This window comes from Pseudoliparis swirei, chromosome 7 (assembly GCF_029220125.1).
Source record: "Pseudoliparis swirei isolate HS2019 ecotype Mariana Trench chromosome 7, NWPU_hadal_v1, whole genome shotgun sequence".
NCBI classification, from domain to species: Eukaryota; Metazoa; Chordata; class Actinopteri; order Perciformes; family Liparidae; genus Pseudoliparis; species Pseudoliparis swirei.
Genome location: NC_079394.1, coordinates 18,300,087 through 18,320,370, shown reverse-complemented (window position 1 = coordinate 18,320,370; position 20,284 = coordinate 18,300,087). Strand labels below are relative to the sequence as shown.

Sequence of the window (20,284 nt, the reverse complement as noted above, 5' to 3'; positions counted from 1 at the left end):
CTGGAGAAATATAATTCTCTTTGCCGGAAACAGACCTCGCGATAAATACGAACCATCGCGAGAACAGACATGTTTAAAAAAAAAAATCAGTCACGTTCTCATTTCAACAACCAACTATACTATGCTAGACGATATATTATCGTACAGTATGTCTTACAACAGTTAAAGAGGGTAAATTAAGAAAAGGAAGCAGGATATGTATAGTGGTCATTATGTTGCACGTCTCATTCGAGCATTAATTAGACCTAGTCGAGAAGTCAGTTATTTCCCCAATAAAGTTATTATTTGGTTTAATTTGAATAACTGGTTAAGGTCTAAAGTAAAAATGACGTCCTTCTTCTTTTTTAATAAATTTATTTATTTAAATAAACAAATAAACAAACAAAAAAGTGTAGAAATCAGCAGACCCTTAACGTGAGGAACCACTGGACTGAACTACCTAAGGATACACTGATATCAAATGGGGTATCTTGACAATGTTGTATTTATACTTTGATTCTGTCTGAATACTAAAGTGAAAAAGTACCAGAAGCCTATGTGACGTCTTCAACTTGCTTATTTCGTCTGACCGAAGATGTTTATTGTACTATCACAAACTTCAGAGAAAACCAACAAATACTCACTTTCATTAAAGAAGCTGGATGCAGATGATTATTAAATATTTTGTGATGAAGGAGATATAAGCTGAATTGATTATCACACTTGTTGGCTATACATTATCGTTTCACCACTCTGTTGAATGATTCACAAGACATGCATTTGCAGTGTGAATGTTTCCTACGTGTCACTGCGTGTCCAGCAGGTGGCAACAATGCGCCCAACTGAGGTTTGGTTGAGTAACAGCCAGTAAAAGCGAAGAAGAAGAAGGTTTGAATTAAAGTGGCTATTTTATGATTGTATGGGTTTCCAGTGGAGGAAGAGGTTAATTTATCTTCCAACTTTGTTAATAAAGTAATACTTTGAACCTTTAGCAATATAAGAACACGGACGAATGAACGAAGATGCGCTTTTTTGTAGTCCATCTCCTGAACGTAGTAGTTTCACAGCTGGAGACTGACGTCACCAACATGCACCAGCCGTCGCATCATAACTACGTGGCTTTGTGAAAGTGGAGTCAGGTGATCTAAACACCGCGGTGGTCTTCTCATATCTCCTCATGAATCCTCCTTCCCCTCTTTCCTTGACACCGGGACGTTTTCCCACAGAGGTCGAGGAAAAGACCGCAGTAGTAGAAGTGAGTAGAGAAACTAGAGCTCGTCGTAAACTATGCTTCATCCTCTATTGTCCGCCGGGTTCTGGTTTGGATCCGATCGCCCTGGATCCTGTCTGGGGACATCTTTACTGACAACACTGTCGCTCCTGATGTATGCCGGGGGCGTGCAGGCAAGTCTGACCGTCGGTCCAGGTGGAGACTTCCCAAGGCTCAGAGGTACCTGTGTGTCTCATGACTCTCATGCTTCAGTGATCCAACCAACGCATGTAACGCAGACATGTCTCATGACCCCCCCCCCCCGCTCCTCCTCCAGATGTGCTCCTGTACGCCTTCAGTCACGACGACCTGCCCTCCCTGCTGGTCAGCGTGGCCCTCCTGCTGTCGGTTGGACCGTGTCAGGAGCGTCGCTGGGGGACAGTCGCCTTTCTCGCCCTCTCCATCCTGACGATGGCCATATTGCCTGTTCTCTACACCCTGGTGATCTTTGTCGGTGGGGGGGAGGCGAGTCGGTTCTGTGGTTACTCTGCCATCCAGCTGGCTCTGTTTGCAGCGCAGTGTCGCCAGGTGGCACAGAGGAGGCTGCTGAGGTGTTTGCCAGTCTGGTTTCTCCCCTGGCTTCTCCTGCTGGCCGGGCTGCTGCTGCTGCCCGGGACACCGGCCCTGCTTCACTTCTGCACAATATTCATCGGACACAACTGTATCCTTCGACTGAAATATATTCTCCCAACAAACAAGTAATAGTGTTTAGAGGCTTGCTTAGACCTCTTCTGTGTGCACAGATGAGCTTTATTACCTTCGCATTGAAAATGCAGAAGGTTATGTTTTGATCGCCGTGTATTTGTATGCGTGCGTGCGTGTTATTAGCATAAGTCAAAAAGTATTAAACCGAATCGCATGAAATTTGCTGGGATGATTGGTTATTATCCGGGGACCACTTGATTAGATTTGGGGATTGATCGGGTCAAAGGTCAAGGTCATGATAAGGTCAAAATCTTCTTTGAATCGCATTACATTTGGTGGGATGATTGGTTTTTATCCGGGGACCATTTGATTAGATTTTGGGATCGATCAGGTCAAAGGTCAAGGTCATGAAAAGATCAAAATCTTCTTTTTACCAGAGCACGGTCAATTTGTATCCAATTGGCATGCAACTAATGACAAAATGTTCATAATTCAATGCCCAATCTTGTGATATGCGAAGGTATGCGCTCTACCGAGTGCCCGTTCTAGTTGACGTATGTCGCCCTGTGCTTTTAGTTTAGTTGAACTTCAGTTTTTTTTCATTCTTATTACATAGACGTTTACATAATGTATAGGTGTGGGAATTCTTGCTGAGCGTTTGAGTGGAAATGTGCCATCCCCTCCCCCGCCAAATCTATTGATGAAGCATCATGACTCTTTTTGTATTGCACTTAATGTACCTCTCAGATCACCAGTCCTTCATTGGGATGTTACAGGAGCTGGAGGAGGCTAGGTTATTGGACTTCCTCCCTGATTGGGTGTTTGTTCGCTCTTCCGCCAGGTTGAGATTACCCACCTGCATTACCTCACAGAGGTTGGATTCATCTTGTTTATGTCAAAAGTCTCACTGAATATTCACACTCACCACCTGCATGCAGAGGCACATTTCATATTTTTAACAATCTGTTGTCACATGTCTGTTGTCTAGATCCGTTTCTCAGATGATGCCTGCAGATCAGCCAGCTGCTCCCGTCATGAGGGATCAATCGAACCACCACCCATGGGTGGATCCAGTGCCTGCCTGGATAATGAAAGAGTCTGCTGCACTGTCTGAGGCCGAGGTACTGGAGGAACAGATGCTAAAAGCAGGAATACTGGCCTCATTACAGGATGCGCCTGACAACCCTGATGCAAAAGTGGAGGTGCCCAAATCATCAGTTTCCTCCTTGCGGTTAGTAAAATGTAATATCTTCACATATATAGCATGTTGCATTTTTTTTGTAAAACTCCTCACATTATTTCCAAGTACAGTTTTATTTCTGTGTAATTGATTCCGTAAAAGAGCTTTCGTTTCCTCTCAGACTCCAGCAGCTGGAGAAGATGGGATTCCCCACAGAGAAAGCCGTGGTGGCGTTAGCCGCCTCCAAACAGCTAGATGGCGCCATTTCCCTGCTGATTGAAGACAGCGTCGGAGAACAGGCGGTGGTGGTGTCAACAGGGAAGAAGAGCCCTCTGCGCCAGATCACCTAGACCAGGCCCACTCCCCTGGACTGCAACCGGGTTTGCTCTGGTGCAGTACACTGGACTCTCATTATGCTTGGGTTTTGCTGAGCTTTATTTTTAGATTTTCCCTGTGGGCTACACTCTTCTTGTATTGATTACTGTAATGCACTTTTCTCCTCTCTCAGTAAATATGCCATAAACCGGTTGCAGGTCATCAAGAATGCTGCTGCCAGAATACTGACAAGGACAAATAGACGGTCTCACATCAACCGATACTCAGGTCTCTTCTCTGGCTCCCTGTAGGGCATAAGATCCACTTTAAAATCCTCACTCTCACATACAGAACTCTGCACGGCCAGACTCCTTCATACGGGGCTGAACTACTTCGATATTCAACAGCCCGCCATCTCAGATCCAACCTCCAGAATCTTCTGTCGGTCCCTCATACTCGCCTTAAAACTCGTGGTGACTGATCTTTAGAGGCAGTAGCACCAAAGCTACTCCCCTGAGGTCAGCTGATTTAATAGTATAAACTCCATCTTAAGACATACCTGTTTACACTGGCATTTTGGTTAATTACATATTCTATGCCCTGCTTTTTTAAGTTTTGTTTATTTTTGTTTTATTGTGTCTTTTACTGTGTATTTTACTTTGCTCTTTTAACTGTTGACATGTTTTAGACCCTGTTATTGTCAATTTGCTTAATTGACTATTGTACTGCACTTTATGAAACTTTGTCTGTGATAAGTGCAATATAAATAAACCTTACTTACTTACTTGTAAAGCGAATTACATGATCAAAATGTATGGGAGGAAGAAAGAGGGAGTTGTTCTTTTGCCACAACTGTGACCCAAATGAAGTGCAGATGCAAACTGCTTGGCGACGCTCTGTCTCAGCATATAAGATGCACACTTGAGCATGAGCACTGCTGTGTTAACACAATTAAAGAGAGGTAGTAACATGTTAAAAAAACAATGGGCATTATTTTATTTTAACCAATCTAGACAGGATTATCTTTACACAATAACACATTTGCAAGAAAAGAAAAAAGAGTTGAATGAAATATAAAATGGTTACACAACAGCATACAAAACAAGATACAATGATCATTTTAAATAGTTTCACAATAAGTTTGATATAAAATGAAAAAAAACAATCATGTCTTTTCATCAGGACAGTTTAAGCCATCGACAGTGGTAAAAATATGTTCAAGTTCAATTAACAGTTTCGTTATTTCCTCTTTTAAAGATCGTACAATGGAAAGCTAATTCCAGAGATGTTTAAAATTAGTTTTATTTTCAGAATACAACATATGACTGTTGATATGTCACCAAACTCCAATGTGTGTGCCTTTTGTGCACACACGAAATGTAAATATACTATATTAAATCACTTTATCAGTGTGTACTTTAAGGGGGGGGGGGGGACAACACTCACACCAGAAAACTACAAATCACTGTTAGCAACACATATCTTAGCTAGAGTAGAGATGCCTTCATCTTTTAATGCACCACATACAATTGAGTTAAACAATATGATTATAACAAAATGAATACTAGAAGAGGTGTGTTTGTGTACATGTGTCCTGCAAACTACATGCTCAATATACTTAAATAGTGGAATCTCTTCAGATCGCAGGTACACCGTGAAAGCAATAAAAACGCAACTCCAGTCTATTTATTCTCACATCCGATTTCCCCTTTCATTGATTACTCTAAATTACCCTTTCTGGAACTTTTTGTAGCTCGAGGAGCACCACAGGAGATTCAGATTTTCCTTTTTTCAAACATTAAACATCTTCCCTCTGAGGCCTGGCTTCTGGAGCCAAAGCATTGAGACTCAGACAGCTGTTGGGTGTGTGATGCACATAAGTGTTTGGTTACGGTGATGGTGGGAGTCAAACTAGTTCTCAGGTTCCCGATGGAGGAGGGCATGGTGGAGTATCAGTGGAGTTTCCCTGAGGTGTCCCCCATCCTAAACCTGACAGTAAAGCCCAGAGGGGTCATCAGATAAGGTCTAAATCTGATGACGGCCGATGAGACCTAGAGGAGGGGGAGTCAACCCAGCCTGTGATCCTCAGGGTGAGCGGGAAGGGGCTACTTCCCTCGAACCTTGGTGTTGGTGGACAGAGGAGAAGCAAGTCGATATGGAAGCGCACCTGCTCGCTTATCTCTGTAGAAACTAGGGGAGGCTGTGCCAAACGGTCCGTCCCCAGACCCTAGATCAGGCTCTGTTGAAGAAAGACAGCAGTTGGAACGGGGCCTCCCTGTCCATCAGTGTGTGAGGACATGTGCACTCTGCAGTCCTCATCCAAGTCTACTCTGGAGGTGTCATGAGTGGGTTCTTATTTTGACTGGACACCAGGAGCCCAGTTTTTATATCAAAATTAATAACGAACTACCTAGTGTTCAAGGGATTTATCAAATCCTTCTTTGCTGGATTATTCTGTAAAATAGGTGCATCTGGTATTAGGGCTGCAACATCTGTTATCAAGCTATGAGCAATTGTTTGGGTATTTTTTTCTGGATAAATTACTTAGGAATTCAGTGATTATCAAAATTGCAGCAGTTTAGTTAATTGGTTTATTGACTTATCTTTGCAGCACTACTGGCTGGACTAACATACTTTACATCCAGCGATACACATTAACCTACAACGCATGGTTATTATACAAACGACTAAAGCCCCTGAAAACTTGATTTAAAATATAATTTGAAATCAACTATCAACATTAAAACAATCTTAGGTATTATTTGTTTCATGAGTTAAATTTATTAGGAGTTTAACACTTAGCTAATCAGCCTCAGCAGGACTGTGAGGGCGTGTTTGATCACATGTGAATGACGGTGCTGATCAGCAAACAAATAAGAAAATAAGTAAAACTCCACTAGATTTTGATTAAATTGTTTCTAAATCCTTATTGGTGCTTGGAAGTTTCTGACATCAACCAGCAAGAAGAGCAAAGAACAAAGAAAGAGTGAAATGAGTCATGTGACTATGTAAATATATTTCCGGGGTTCTAAAAATATCTACGCTAAAACCAAAACATTCATACACAAGAATACAGCGGTTTTTCAGGTACTAGATCAACATTCAGCAGTTCAGGTACAAGTAGTCAATGGAATGTCTCTAGCACTCGATCAACACATTTTAGATCTTGTCAAAAAGGTCAGTGAGGGCTGGCAGAGCTGTGGGTGAGGATGTCTCAGCGTTACCTGGCCAGATGATAGCCTCCAGCAGCGTCACCCTGCGAGCCAGAAGCTCAAGGTCTGCCTGCAAGTCGCGGAACATCTGCAAGCTAATGTCCTATCAGAGAGCAGTGACAGGGGGGACTGTGTGAGGGGGTGGAAACACCAGCCTGAGTCCTGGGGCTGCTCGCAACTGTTCCCACTCCCTGTCCCAGCAGTGAGGTACGGTGGCAGTTTTTGCCCCCACTACCTTTGACCCCTGCCTAAAGCTGACCCTGCCTCAGGCCTCCTACTCACCATGAATACCGATCATAGTCTCAAGGATTAAAACCCTCTCGGCTAAGATCTTCAGCGCCTCTCTGATCTGATGTATGCCGTCCCCCTGTGAAGATAGATACAGCCGTCAAGGTAAAGAGCACAAGCAAAAGAACTGCTCGCCAAGATGCAAGTCATTTCGTCTCACCATACATTTGAGCAGTTAGAAGGTTAAACAGACCACATATCTGACCAGCACTCTCAGACATATCTGTTCCCTGGATTGTCTCTCATTCTCTGGCCATGCTGCTATGAGGTCAGCCTCTGCCATGCTGGGCCTGCAGGGCAACGTCGGCATGCATGTTCCAGACCAGCCTCACGTTGGTGACATAACACAGCTGGATTACACTATCCCCAGATTTCGATCTGATCATGCCATCTGCATTCTGTTTGTTGAGTAGCACTTAAGCCAGGCGATTATTGTCAGCACCACAGCTTTCATCCTTAACGCTGTGGTGCGTAGAGTTATCCGATGGTGCCTGACAGAATGAAGCCAGTGTAGATCTGCACTGAAATCTAATCTATTTGTCTTTTGAGAAAGGACGAGGCCATGGCTTCATGAGCTGTGCCTTGAGAAATAACTAAAGGAGTTTGACAAAAGGAGTAAAGCAGGCAGAGACAGCAGGAGGCATCGAGGCATGCAGAGAATAGCGGAAGCTTCTGGTGCGCAGGTGAGGGAAACGCCTTCAGCAGGAAAACAAACAAACAACATACTTTATGTGAGGAGAAAAAAAGGCAAAGACTGAGTCTTACAATAATGGATTAAATGTTATTTTAATGCCGGCAGCGTGGCTTAGTTTGCCGGTTCGATCCATCGCTTTGCTTCAGGCTGAAATATTGGGATTGTTTGCCATGAAATGTTGGGATGAATAGAGATACTCTGTTTTCTGATCATCAGCTCAAAACAAAGAGTATTCCCATCAACCAAAGCTGTACTTCATGTGTAGCGTAGCAGATGTTAAACTATGTTTTCAGACACGGTAAACATATTTGCTTAACGGTAATTTGACCGTGTCATTTTGAACATTAAGGATGGCTTCCATTGAAGCCTGTCAAAGAGACCAGCATGGCTGGAGACCCTCTGTCCCCCGAGCATGAATCCTCAAATAAAATGTACAATTTAGAGATACTTTGCCTTATTTCTTTGTTAACCACCTCGTGTTATTTCACTCATTAGATGCATTTTGTAGTTGATTTTCATATCCAGGAAAGAAAGTTGTTGTGGTACTTGGAGGGGAAATCATGCAGGGTTGCATTGTGGGGTGAAATCGGATAGCTGTATCCACTCCACTCACATCAGAGCACAACACGTCCAAACCCAACAGGACCCGCCACATATGGAGTGATTTGGCATATACATTTCACAGATTTACTTTGTGGGCCATTGAAACATTTGGAAGTCCATTCAATCAAATAAATACAGATAAAAATGTGCTTCTAGAGGGATGTTCACTATATTCTACATGGATTCACTCAGTCAGAGCTGGTGTATGGAGTTGCCACAAGATTGAAATTGTTTCTTGTATTTTGTATATTTCTATGTATATGCCAAAGTCAGATGCTGAAAAGGTGACTGTGAAAGGTAGCCATGGGGACAGTAGCTTGCAGAGGGAGTCAGACAGCTCTAGGGTCAAGAGGGACAGCAGTCCAGAGCACACCCCAAGGACCAACAAAAACAAAAACACATTAACACCAGAGGATTCCACACACAAAATCAGACAGATCAACAGCTATAACTCTTATACTCAAACAGAAACAGTGATGTAAAACAGACACTAAAGTATGGACTTGAGAGAAAAAGAGATGAACGCCAGTTGGTGGCCAATCACAGCCAGAAACATGGTGATTGTAAACAAGATCATAACCATAACTTGAGAAGTATGCCATGGTTAGACTTGAACTTCACTGTGCAGAATAGATTAATTTCATTGGAAAGTGGACAAAAAATCAAAGATATCTTACATTTAGATTGCTCTTGTAAGATGAGAAAGAAGTCAACAACAAAAAAAGGGTTAGAGAGACACAGAGGAAATATGTAATGCTCAACAAAGGAATCTTTAAACCTTTTGTTCAATCTTTTAACTCAAAGTAAAACTCTCATGTCCAGGCCGTGAGTCTCCATGTGAACGACCACCAACCACTTTCTTACCGGCAAGCCCTTCACTCCTGGCTCTCCTTTGGTACCCGGTGTTCCCTGCAGAGAAAGATCCACAACAGAATCAGATACCACTTTAAACATGAATGAAAGCAGAGCAGCAGTTTACTGAATGAGCTCCTCATACTGGGTTGGCGCAGGTCAGAGTGATTTGTAGCTGGTTAGCGTATTGACAGCTATGACATGTGTCGCCCCCCCATAAGCTTGTTTACTCGTCATCATCAATGCGGTTAAGATGGAGGACGCTTACCGACTCGCCTCTGAAGCCCCTCTCTCCTTGGTAACCTAAAGGACCCTGAAAAACCAAAGGCCGGTTGTTTAAGGAGTACATGAGGGAAACCTCCTGAATGTCCTCAAGTTGTGGGGGGACTCACTCTCTCTCCACGTTCTCCTTTTGGACCCACCGGGCCATGCGTTCCAGGGGTTCCAGATTTCCCCTGTATTGAGTCGGGCAGGAAATTCAGAATGACAATGATGAATTTGCACTGCAACAAATCTGGCAGTGCTGAACTCCGTAAGTGCTCCACAATGCTGTGAGTGAGCTTACGTTCTGCCCTGGCGGGCCAGAAGGTCCTGCTGGGCCTCTGGGACCCGGTGGACCTGCGTAGTAGATATAACGACTCATGTTAGTCCCCTCATGGAGGTGGTGCTGCTGGGGTTTAATTGGGTTTTGCACATTGTGTTGTTGCGTTATGTATACGTGTCGCTGTTTAAGACTTAATTAAGAGGTTGTATTTTTGAGATATTTCACAAACAAACTATGTGTACGGATAAACAGAATATGGAAAGTGATAAACACTCACCGACAGGCCCGGCGGGACCCTGAGGTCCGGGAACAGGCAACCCTCGTGAGTCAAGGAACGTGTTGCTATAGAAGAGGTCTTTTCCACGACCTGCAGTTGAAATAAATTGTGTGTATTTAATGGGAGCTACTTCAGTTTTTTCATCACTGTATGTATACATGTGTTATTTTATCCATTATATTCTTTTTATTTAGCTTTTACGAGAATCATCGGGACTCAAACCTGGCTCTCGTTAAGGAATTTTGATAATTGTATTCAATGATTGTCAATAAATCCGCAATACACTGCCATGACACGGACATGTAATCCTACTCTCTTTGCATTGTGGGTATGCAGCAACTCATGTGACGCTTGCTTTACCTCCAACAAGCTCCACCAATCAAATGGTTGTATTTGGTTACATTGGTAGATGGTGGTCTTTAGGTTTAAGTCCATGACTTGGACGTGGCCTGAGAGAACGTGCTCTCCGAGAAGTGAATCTGGGGTGAGATGTCTTGTTCCCACAGTTGCATTTGTGATTGAACAGATATGAACTTGGGAACAATATTGATCCAAGCCTTTCCAGTGTGTGATGTCTGAACATGTTTGGAGCTCACAGCTCGCTGAGCCCACGCTTTGATCCACGCTGCGAAAATCCGTTGAGCACACATTTTGGAAATAATGGTTTTCAAAGGGTTTCAAAGCGCAGGAGTGCCGTTGTTGCGTCGGGTCTGAACGGGCCTTGACTCCTGCCGTCACAAGCACCTCATAAGTCGCTGCATTCCTGCAGTAAACGTGGTGCGCAAAGAAATCCAACTGTGTTGAGAAGCCTGACTCAGGAACATGAAAAGGTGGTCTTTATTACATCAGAGTAACCTCCAGAGGGCAGTGTTTTCCAACAAATAAGAACACTTCCCCTAATGACTTCAACAGGTTGGTAAACTCCACTAAAATGTCTTCAAAAGCCATGTCAGTAGTAGATCTGTGTTTCCCATTCATTCAAAAAACTTTTCCATATCCACTGTGCAACAACACTGACTGAACGTCTTCATCTAACCGAGTCTACAAGCGGAAGATGCTGAGCCTGTGAGTGATAGAGGAAGCGTGCGGCCATTAGGTCATTCTATATGGATGGGAAACACATATCCAATCCCAGCATGAGTCAGGGAGGAGGAGGAGGAGCAGGAGGAGGAGGAGGAGGAGGAGGAGCGGGTGGAAGAAGACGTTTAAAACAGGGCCGCTCGCCCTGTCTATTTCTCCTCGCTCTCCATTTCCTTGAAAGAACGCACTGGCATCCGTGACTTAACACAACATGAGAATGTGTGAACCACAATGCTCCTCCTCACTACTACGGTCTGGCTCCTGAAGAGGAGCCGCTCCTGATCAGCAGAAGGGAATTCCAACCTCCTGATGCAGACGTACAAACCAAATACGCCAGTGTTTTCCAAAGGAAGCTCAACACGTCCCCTACTGTTTCTTTGATGTGAAAGAAATGGCTTGCAGCCTCTGCAATCATCATGCCAACTCCAAGCTACCCACAGGCGATCTCCACACAGGAACCCGGAGCTTACAAATATACACGCTGCATTTTTTGCTTTACCGCTGAATCCACATTAAAAAAAACGCAGATGCGTTGACCTTGAAAGAGCTGCAGTCCACAGCAGCTTGAGCTGGTGAGCTGTGTGAGCCGCCTACATCTGGAAGTTGTTGAGTGACATCAGTGATGGACAGGTTCTCATCACAGCATGTGAAGTCTGAGTGCATCTCAGACTGTCTCTGCCTTCATTTAATACTCTTTGATTCTCTACTAGCGAGAAGCGGTTAGAGAATTACCACCATCCTGTCTGTTTCTCATTCCCTTTGTTTCCTGTGTTTATCAGCAGGCCCAAAACCTCTGAAAGCTCTTAGGCAAAGATTTTATTTGTGTACATGCTGGTTCATGGCAAACTGATGCTGTTGCTTTGAAAGGAAACAGCAATACAAGAGAAAGTGAGCTGGTTTTAAATATTAAAGCATGTTTACAGGTCTAAAGTTGCATAATGAGTCAGTGTCAGTAGTTTGAAAATAAAAGACGTGTGGCTGGAGGTAGAGAGCACTTAGTGCACCATTAGCCGCTCCTAGCTAAACACACCCAAATCGCCACTCAAATGGTTGGTGGTTGGAGTTGCCTTGTGGGTAATGTAGGCACTATGTTTTGACCAGAAGACGGATGTATGGAAAAATATCTTTAGTTCTGCTGCTTCAATTTTGAGACTTTTTTTTTTTTTTAAGGCAATACTAAATCAGTAAAGGACTCTTTTGAGACTTAAATTAGTAACATACACACTTTTTGATGTGTAACTTATATCATGGTGACTGTATGAAGTCTGTTAGTTGTCCAGGGTCTTACTGTTATCTGGTTCTGGGATGTGGGCACTGGCCGGAGCTGGAGGCCCTGGAGGGCCAGGCGGGCCTGATAGACCCCTCTCTCCTGGGACTCCTTGTGGACCACGGGGGCCTGAGAGGGGAAATGACAGAAATATCACTGAGGCGACAGAAATAATGTACTTGAGAGGTATGTCATTGCAAAATATCATCATGAAATCTCACAGCACAAGTACAGACTGGGAATAATAAATGACGATGTGATGATAAGAGGACAAACTATGACAAAGACCGGACAGGAAATGGATCAGATAAAGTGCTGAATGACACATCATCATAGTGTCTGGCAGGATTAGATTAGATGAGTACTTTATTCATCCCCAGGGGGACATTTCTTAAAATGATGCGTGTGTGTGTTTGCATTACGTATGTGCACATGTGAAGTAAACTGAGCAGCTGGATGGAGGAGAAGTGAATTAACTGGGCGACTTTGTTTCTCTGTAATTAAAAAGAGAAGGAGTGTCTTTAAAGGTCACGGTGCTGGGAACTGATTTAGAAACTTGGGGAAACTCAAATAAACACCACTAAACTCTGCAAAGTGTTCCTGGCACTGGTTCATAAAAAATTAAATGCTCCCCGCATACACACTACTTACTAGCTGCTAGAGTGTGTGTGTGTGTGTGTGTGTGTGTGTGTGTGTGTGTGTGTGAACTTGAGTAAAAGCCTGTTGCTGGTCCATATGGGCTGGTCCAGAAGTGTCTCTCCTCCTCACCCAGACATTTTTTTAAGGTGGAAAAAAAAGCGCCACCACAAATATATCTGACCTCATTGTTTGGACTCGGCTGAAGTAATGCTGCACCCTAAACACCACCTCCTGCCCTCTGACAGACCCACACTCATCACCTCTCTGTTTATGTGCTGATGCAACTGACAATGACAGCTCACTAATTGCTGCTTTGCGAGGTAATGCTATTAGCTCTGATTTGACACTCCAGTGGGCTGTTTTCACTTAGTCTTGGTAAACACTGCAGCAGGACCGGCTGTGCTGTGGCTGCACCGGGGGAGACTGTGAGCTACAATCTGCAGGATAGAGACTCAAATGGCCAATCAAAGTGGCCATTTGGAGTTTATGTGACATATTAAGGGATACAACTTAAACTGCTCCTGCAGAATAGTGGTTCCCTGGAGCAGCCGGGGGAGGGTCCATCAAAATATGAGTCAAAGTTTATAAAACAACTTTCCCGTAACATCACAATGTACAATATCACTTCTCCTGACAACACAAGTTCACTTTTCTCCCATCTTTCTCATGACCTCTGGCTCAAAATCATATTTGTCTACATTTTCCATGACATTTGGACACATTCCAGTCGTGTGTTTATCTTTCTCTTTAAAATGAAACAAAATCAGCACAATAAGGAAAACAGAGCTTCGGATGCAACTTAAGACGTAGCTCTGGCTTTGGGCACTCATGAAGTAATGGAGATAGAAAAAACAATAACACCACAGGCATATGGAAATCATAAGGGCCTGGGATTTGTGTATATATAGCTCATGTTCATTTCAGATCGAGGTCACATGGCGCTTCTTGGAAAGTGGGTTTGGAGTTTAATTTTTGCTCTAAATCTTCATCTACACCAAGCAGCAGGCACAGAGCAGGGGTCACATCTGAGCCCGAGAGGAGAGAAACACTCCCTTCATGATCCAGAGAAACAAAAGCCTACAGCGAGAGCAGATGTTGTGACTAACTTATACTGCCATTTACGAAGTCATCATTCATGTCACAGCTGCCTGTGGATTTACTTGTTCCCCAACAGGTCATCTATTATTTGTACATAACCAGTGACCTTTGAATACATCGAGCAGATTGATGACTGCTCTGTGAGCAGCAGCACATGTTTGGAGCAGTTTATATGTAGTCTGAAAACGAATTATTTTGCTGCCCACTGAAACAGCACTTTTTTAGAAACACGTACCTGCGGAGAGTCCGTGGGTTGATTGAGTGGTTTAAGAGAAAGACCCACACTCTGAAGCAGAACAACACGGATTGGTTTTGTCGGAGCTCTCTCTAATTGTTCCTCTGTCGTTTCCACACGGCTTTGGTCGACAGTGAGTCCTTAACATGTCTTGTTGTATCGACAACAGACTAAGTGGACAGGCAAGTACACAACCGCCCTGCAACACCCTCCGTCTCTCTCAGTGACGCACACGAATCATTACAACATGCTTCTTGACAAACTGTGTCAACATCGACGAAGACGAGGTTCATTTGTTTCTCTCTCAACGTTCTGCTAACGGTGAACTCTATCTCTACTTGCAGTCCTCTCTTACCTGCAGGTCCTGAAGATCCCTTGGATCCAGGGGCTCCATATGGGCCCCTTGTCCCACCTTCCCCCCGGGGCCCACTGGGACCCGGCAGCCCTCGAGACCCTGTCTTCCCTAAGAGGCGGAAACAGTCAGAGTGATCAATAAGCCGTAATTTGTTTTCCTCTCCAGTGGTTTTACATGGGCTGAACGCAACGGTGACGACAAGGTACCTTCTCGGCCAGGAAGCCCATCTCTGCCGTTTCCCCCCTGAGGACCTGTCACGAAAACAGAGATGAGCGGTGCAGGTTAAAGATCTGGGCTGAAACCACCTGGAGAAGAGATTGTGTAAAACCCACTCGGGGAAATGATCTAATGTATTTCTAAGTCATGGAACAATAAGATGTATATTTTAATTAGTTACATTAGAGTTCCCAAATACTAAATAGTTTTCATCAACAAACACAAAAAAAGCTACATTTGGGGAGTTTTTAAAGAAGTAATTGATTTGGACTATGGGGATTTCTGAAAGTGATCGATGGTTGAAAAAGTGAAAGAACAAGCCGTACACAGTCCCTCATGAAATGTCACTTGAGTGACGCCTGAGCCTCAACTCTGCTGAAGGCTAGCAGCTCGAGCTACATTAGCCTCCACTAGCATTTCACAACCAACTCTCCGACTGTACTGTCGGTGGTCAAGTTGCATTGTGGGTAATGGGGGTGCTAGGTTTTGACAAAGTCTAAAACTACCGAGTGTCTATTCTCCAGACAGTCGTGAATGAGGGTCGAGCTCTCAGTGGTGGTTGCTATGCTCTGAAGATAAATGAGATGAGGAAGAGGAAATAGGAACTGAGCAGAGGTGAGCAGGTATCAAAACACAAAATCCTGGACTCGACTAGACAGAAATATTGTGTATTTTCTCGAACTTAAAACATAACCGTGCATCACAGCATGCTCTACCTACCTGCAGGCCCCTGCTCACCAGGAGCTCCCTGAGCGGGCACAGCCCCCGTCAGTGACGAGGCCTCTGGTCCTTTACCCTGACGCTGTGATATGGATGCCGGGGCGGTGTATAATTGGACCTGGTTCGAGAAGACATCAAACAAGTGTGGGCAATATGCTTGATTACTGTATCATATTGTAGTGATTTGGATGAGTGTGTCCAAACCTTCTCCTCCAGTGAGCTCAGCCTGTCGGTCAAAGCTGTGATTCGACTGCAGTTGAGACAATCTAGAAGACAAAACACAAATGTCTTTACCATCAGGAATCAGAAACTGAAACATACACTGTACCTTTGCTCTTGTGTAGTAGAGTCAAAGTCGTAACGTGTCCTTACTAGAGACCGCCTCTCCTGTGCGTGCAGGCGGGCGGCGTAGAGTGGAGGGTTTCCTGACGGCCTCCTGGGCTACGAGCTGGTTCCTCGCGTCTATAACACAAGAAACCAACACAGGAACATGTGACCTCCTTGGCTTGACTTTTAAAAAGGGATTTATTGACCTTAAAAACACAAGATAGGAGGTTTCTATTCACGATGGTTGTTGCGAGTCGTAAAGCGCTATATAAGTGGAGTCCATTAACCATCATGCTGAGTCTGTCAGTGGAAATCAGTTCAAATGCTTTTTGCTATGTACTGCTGACAGGAGAGCCGAGAGGATTAGTTGATTCAGCAAATCCTTCTTGAAGAAAAACACCTGGGTTGCTCTGGTTTCAGCTTCTCAAATGTGGGTTTTGTTGCTTTTTCTCGATTTTTATGTCATTAAAAATGGAACGTCTTTGCTTTTTGGACCGTTTGCCAGTAAAACCAAGACATCTCAAGACGTCAGCTGGGGTTCATCATTCACTATTTTTGGGTCTGACAGACAGACAACGTGACGCAAATACAATATCCTAGACATTTAGGTTATATTGGAAGATTTTACAATTCTTTTGTCATATGCAGGACGTCGTATTTCCCTTATGCAGATATCTGGAAACAAGAGTGTGGAGGTCATCGTAGGCATCGGGTGTGTCTGAGAAAGGGGGAGGGAGAGAGGGTATAATGTGCAACACTGGTCCCGAGGCCAGCATCTAACCCAGCGATATGACATGTGCAGCAACCACTCGGCTGCCAAGGCACTCCACAGTCATGCAATTAATGCTTATTTTGTACTTGTCCTTTCACCACAATCTCTCTCTTTCTTTACCAAGCGTTTTAGTTGCCTAATCTCAACTGTAGATGCATTGTGCTAAAATTGTAGGAAAAATAAATAAATAGATTGGTTGACATTTTTTGGGGGCCACAGGTGCCAACGACAGATGCTGTGGATGATATGTGACATGGAGCTGTGGGTCGTGTGAGGATGTCTCACTGACGATGACACCAGAAATAACTCTTCTCTGTCTGTGGGTGTCTATCCTCCAGGGGAACCTCTCAATATTAGAAAGCCAGAAAGAGCCGGAAATGACAAGTTGAATGTTGTAGACAAGACAGAAATGGAAATCCCCAGACAGTTGCTGCTTCTGTCGTCGTTTCATATCCAAGACACAAACATTTTGCCAAGCTGCTTTCCTTCTGCCCGGTTACTTTGGAGGACACAATCTCGAAGCCTTTCAGAGAGGGAGTGTAAAGACAAACAATAGTTTCCTTGTGCACGGAGAAAAGCCGTCTCGGCTCGCATTCTGTCTTGCCTTCATTTTATGAAGTGTGGGAGTTTGTGTCCCAGGGTTCTGGATGTTTTGAATGGGCAGACTTTTGGAAATGCTAGACTGCCTCCTTTGTCTGGCCTGGTCCGGCTCTGGTCGGCCCAGGTGCTCCTGATGCAAACAAGCGGCTGGTTCAGCACCTCATTAGCCGCCAGCGAGCACGTCTTTGCCATTCAGTGGCCAGCGGCCACGGTCAACGCCAAGTGCTCGACTAAAAGAAGCCATCAAGCAGCACCTGCAGCGCCGAGATGGAGCAGGAGAGCAATATTCTTCTTCTTTTTTAACAGCCTCCCTTATTGCACCATCAGATGTTACGATCCGTCTCTATCCACTGCAGACGGTGGAAAGGAAAGTGGAGAGCCTATTGTCATGAAGAAGAATAAACGTTCGGGAATTTAAGACAATAAAACATTACGGGTTCAGCGATTACTCAAAGAGGGAGGAGAGTATGAAAAGTACACAGAACACATGGTTTAAGGTAAAGTGAGACCACCTCAATAATCCCCCCTTTCTCAACCTCTGGTCTCATGATTTCACTGTTTTGGGTTCTAGGTAATTCTCACAGGATTACACGTGTAGATGGATTTAAACCATGTCAGAGCTGAGAGTGAAATGTTATGGCATGTGCTCGAGATTGTAGAAAACGCTCCTTCATATTGATAACAATGTACTTGGAGAACACACACAAATCTGCAACGCACTGCAGTCCACATGGGGACGTCTGCAGGGACAAAGAGAGGTGTGTGTGTGTGTGTGTGTGTGTGTGAGCGTACATGCCGGGGACATTTCCTCTGGAGGTCGGCTCATAAAGATGTCTGCTTCCATTTCAAAGGGGGCTCTGGATAGGAAATCTAGCTCTCACCCCTAAAGGCATCACTTCTCCCCCTCACCCACACTCCTGCTATTGCATGAAGCATTAAGCCAGCTTTGGCACAGGCACGGCCGTCTCCCACACACACACACACACACACACACACACCTCTTATACTCTCTCTCTCTGTCTGTGTTGCAACAACAACATTTAAAATCCTGCAAGATCCCTCTTCTCTTCTGCCTCTCTCGTGAGAGTCCGTTAACTACCCTGTGAAGGCTGCGTTCAAGGCCTGGGGAAAGAGGATCAAACTGGACAACAATACCGGCGCCACAGTTAATGCAGCCCCCCCCCCACACACACACACACACACACACAAGCAACATAGTTCATTGTATCCACTCTGTGTTCTCAGTGGGCTAATTGCCCCCGTGGGGGGGTGGTCAAAGAAATGTGTGAATGTATTTGACCATTTGCCCCCCCCCTATGTTACACTGGTTCCTAATCGGTGACTGAGTCACTCTTCACTAGAGAAATACCCCCACAGAGAGTTCAGTAGGCCAGAGGCCGTCCTGACATCAGCTCTGTCTCTCCATCTGCTTCTCTGTGTGTGTCTCTCTCACTCACACACGCACACACACACATCACGCACACACACACACACACACACACACATACACACAGTTTAATCCTATGTTTACTAACACTCTTTGAATACAGTATTTCCTATGGAAAGGAGGAAGATGAAGATACAAAGGGGTCACACGGAGAAGGTTATCTTTTCCTATTGCATCTTGACTTAATAATGTGTATTCAGGCTTTTATGTGATGAATGCTCATGCTCAGGTACAGGTTGCTATGCACTTCATATTGTGTATACGAGGTATTTTGAAGCTGCAGCACTTGGCTGAAGTGACGAGAAGTCTCTAAAAAGCCACTGAGATTTGGCAGAACACTTATCTAGAGTGAATTGATCTAAATTAAAGTTTAATATGGAGCTCTGAAGCCATCCAAAAGCCAAAGTGATCTCTTACAGAACACAGTCGTTCTATGAATGGAGCAGGGGGCGAAGGTTAGAAAGGACGATGACATTGTTCGTTGAAATCTGAGCAATATGTCTGACACACATCTCGCCCCGTGGGCCTCAGATCAAACCCTGATGGGAGTTTCTCTGCTGGGTTTCCTCAGCTTTACGTCACTCTCTCCCGGAATAAATAAATGGGCCAATAGATTACATTTGTTCCAATTAAATATTCATTGTATAACTCATCAATACTGCTGTCTGTTCAGATGTGTATCTTGTATCCAAACATCATTCCGATAGAGCTGAGACAAACAGCTGTTCACTTGTATTTACTTGTGATCCCTTGTGGTTGTATTTCATTTCCTTGCACAAATACAGTATATATAGGTTTGGGTATATAAATATATATACTGTAGAAATATATATATATATTCAGGCATGACAATGCAGACAGAAAGGGGGTGAATGAGCTCTCCTTGGTAAGAAATTGTGATTCAACAAAACATATTGATGCCAAGAGTGAACAGCATTAAGAACCTGCTTTTCCTATGAAAGCATTATATTATCATTATGGGAGCTTTATTGCAAACTTGTTAGAATTGGCCTTTGAAGACCCACTTGGAGTTTTGTGGGTGCCACCAGGGTGAGAGCCCAGGGAACGGTCACCAGGACTGCAGCTGCACCTCCCGCTCTACAAACTGAGGTGTGTGTGCATGTGCTCAGGTGTAGGGCTGTGTCATTGTGCGTGTGGCTGTAATATTAATGTGCCAATGTCTCCCAGTGAAAATAAACCAGCGCTCTAATGCTAAGAGCCCAGTTATCCAGTTCTGCCAACCAGAGCCGTAAACACACATCTCACACTCAACTGGACTGACTGGCGATCCTCAAAGCTTGTCACCGGCTGAGGTTTATTTTTTGTCTGCAGAAAGATTTGGCAGGGTGCACGCACACACACACACACACACACACACACACACACACACACACACACACAGAGAGCAGAGTGCGAGGTCCTGATATCCATCTCTGTCTGGTCAGTTAGCTGAGCTCAGCACTGCAGCACCATTAGTGACCAGATGCTGAGAGCCAACCAGGGAAGGCGTTTGTCTCTGTCTCTGCAGTAGAGACTGAAGACTGCTGTGATTAAATGCACACACACACACACACACACACACACACACACACACACACATGGAAATAAAGCTGAAAAGGAGGCTTCTCAGAACATATGTTTGCTGACCCAGTGATTTATTTAGTCTATT

General features: G+C 44.3%; 2 protein-coding genes across 2 annotated transcripts in view; one reads left to right on the top strand and one right to left on the bottom strand.

Annotated features, from left to right (window-relative positions):
* The first annotated feature begins 71 nt into the window (after positions 1–71).
* On the top strand, positions 72–4,173 carry rhbdd3 (rhomboid domain containing 3). Its single transcript, XM_056418145.1, has 5 exons — positions 72–1,429; positions 1,527–1,910; positions 2,642–2,768; positions 2,883–3,125; positions 3,256–4,173. Exons 1-5 carry the CDS (start codon positions 1,267–1,269, stop codon positions 3,422–3,424), a joined length of 1,086 nt encoding a protein of 361 aa, XP_056274120.1. The 5' UTR covers positions 72–1,266; the 3' UTR covers positions 3,425–4,173.
* Positions 4,174–4,354: 181 nt separating this feature from the next.
* Positions 4,355–20,284, bottom strand: part of emid1 (EMI domain containing 1) — a 55,767-nt gene continuing 39,837 nt past the window's right edge. The window contains exons 5-17 of the mRNA XM_056417958.1: positions 15,842–15,931; positions 15,674–15,735; positions 15,470–15,587; positions 14,740–14,784; positions 14,534–14,641; positions 12,228–12,335; positions 9,860–9,949; positions 9,604–9,656; positions 9,431–9,493; positions 9,307–9,351; positions 9,051–9,095; positions 6,614–6,704; positions 4,355–5,628 (exon numbers count right to left, since the gene is read on the bottom strand). Of these exons, the coding sequence (XP_056273933.1) occupies positions 5,495–5,628; positions 6,614–6,704; positions 9,051–9,095; positions 9,307–9,351; positions 9,431–9,493; positions 9,604–9,656; positions 9,860–9,949; positions 12,228–12,335; positions 14,534–14,641; positions 14,740–14,784; positions 15,470–15,587; positions 15,674–15,735; positions 15,842–15,931 (1,052 nt within the window). The 3' untranslated portion in view covers positions 4,355–5,494. The remainder of the gene's footprint in view (positions 5,629–6,613; positions 6,705–9,050; positions 9,096–9,306; positions 9,352–9,430; positions 9,494–9,603; positions 9,657–9,859; positions 9,950–12,227; positions 12,336–14,533; positions 14,642–14,739; positions 14,785–15,469; positions 15,588–15,673; positions 15,736–15,841; positions 15,932–20,284) is intronic.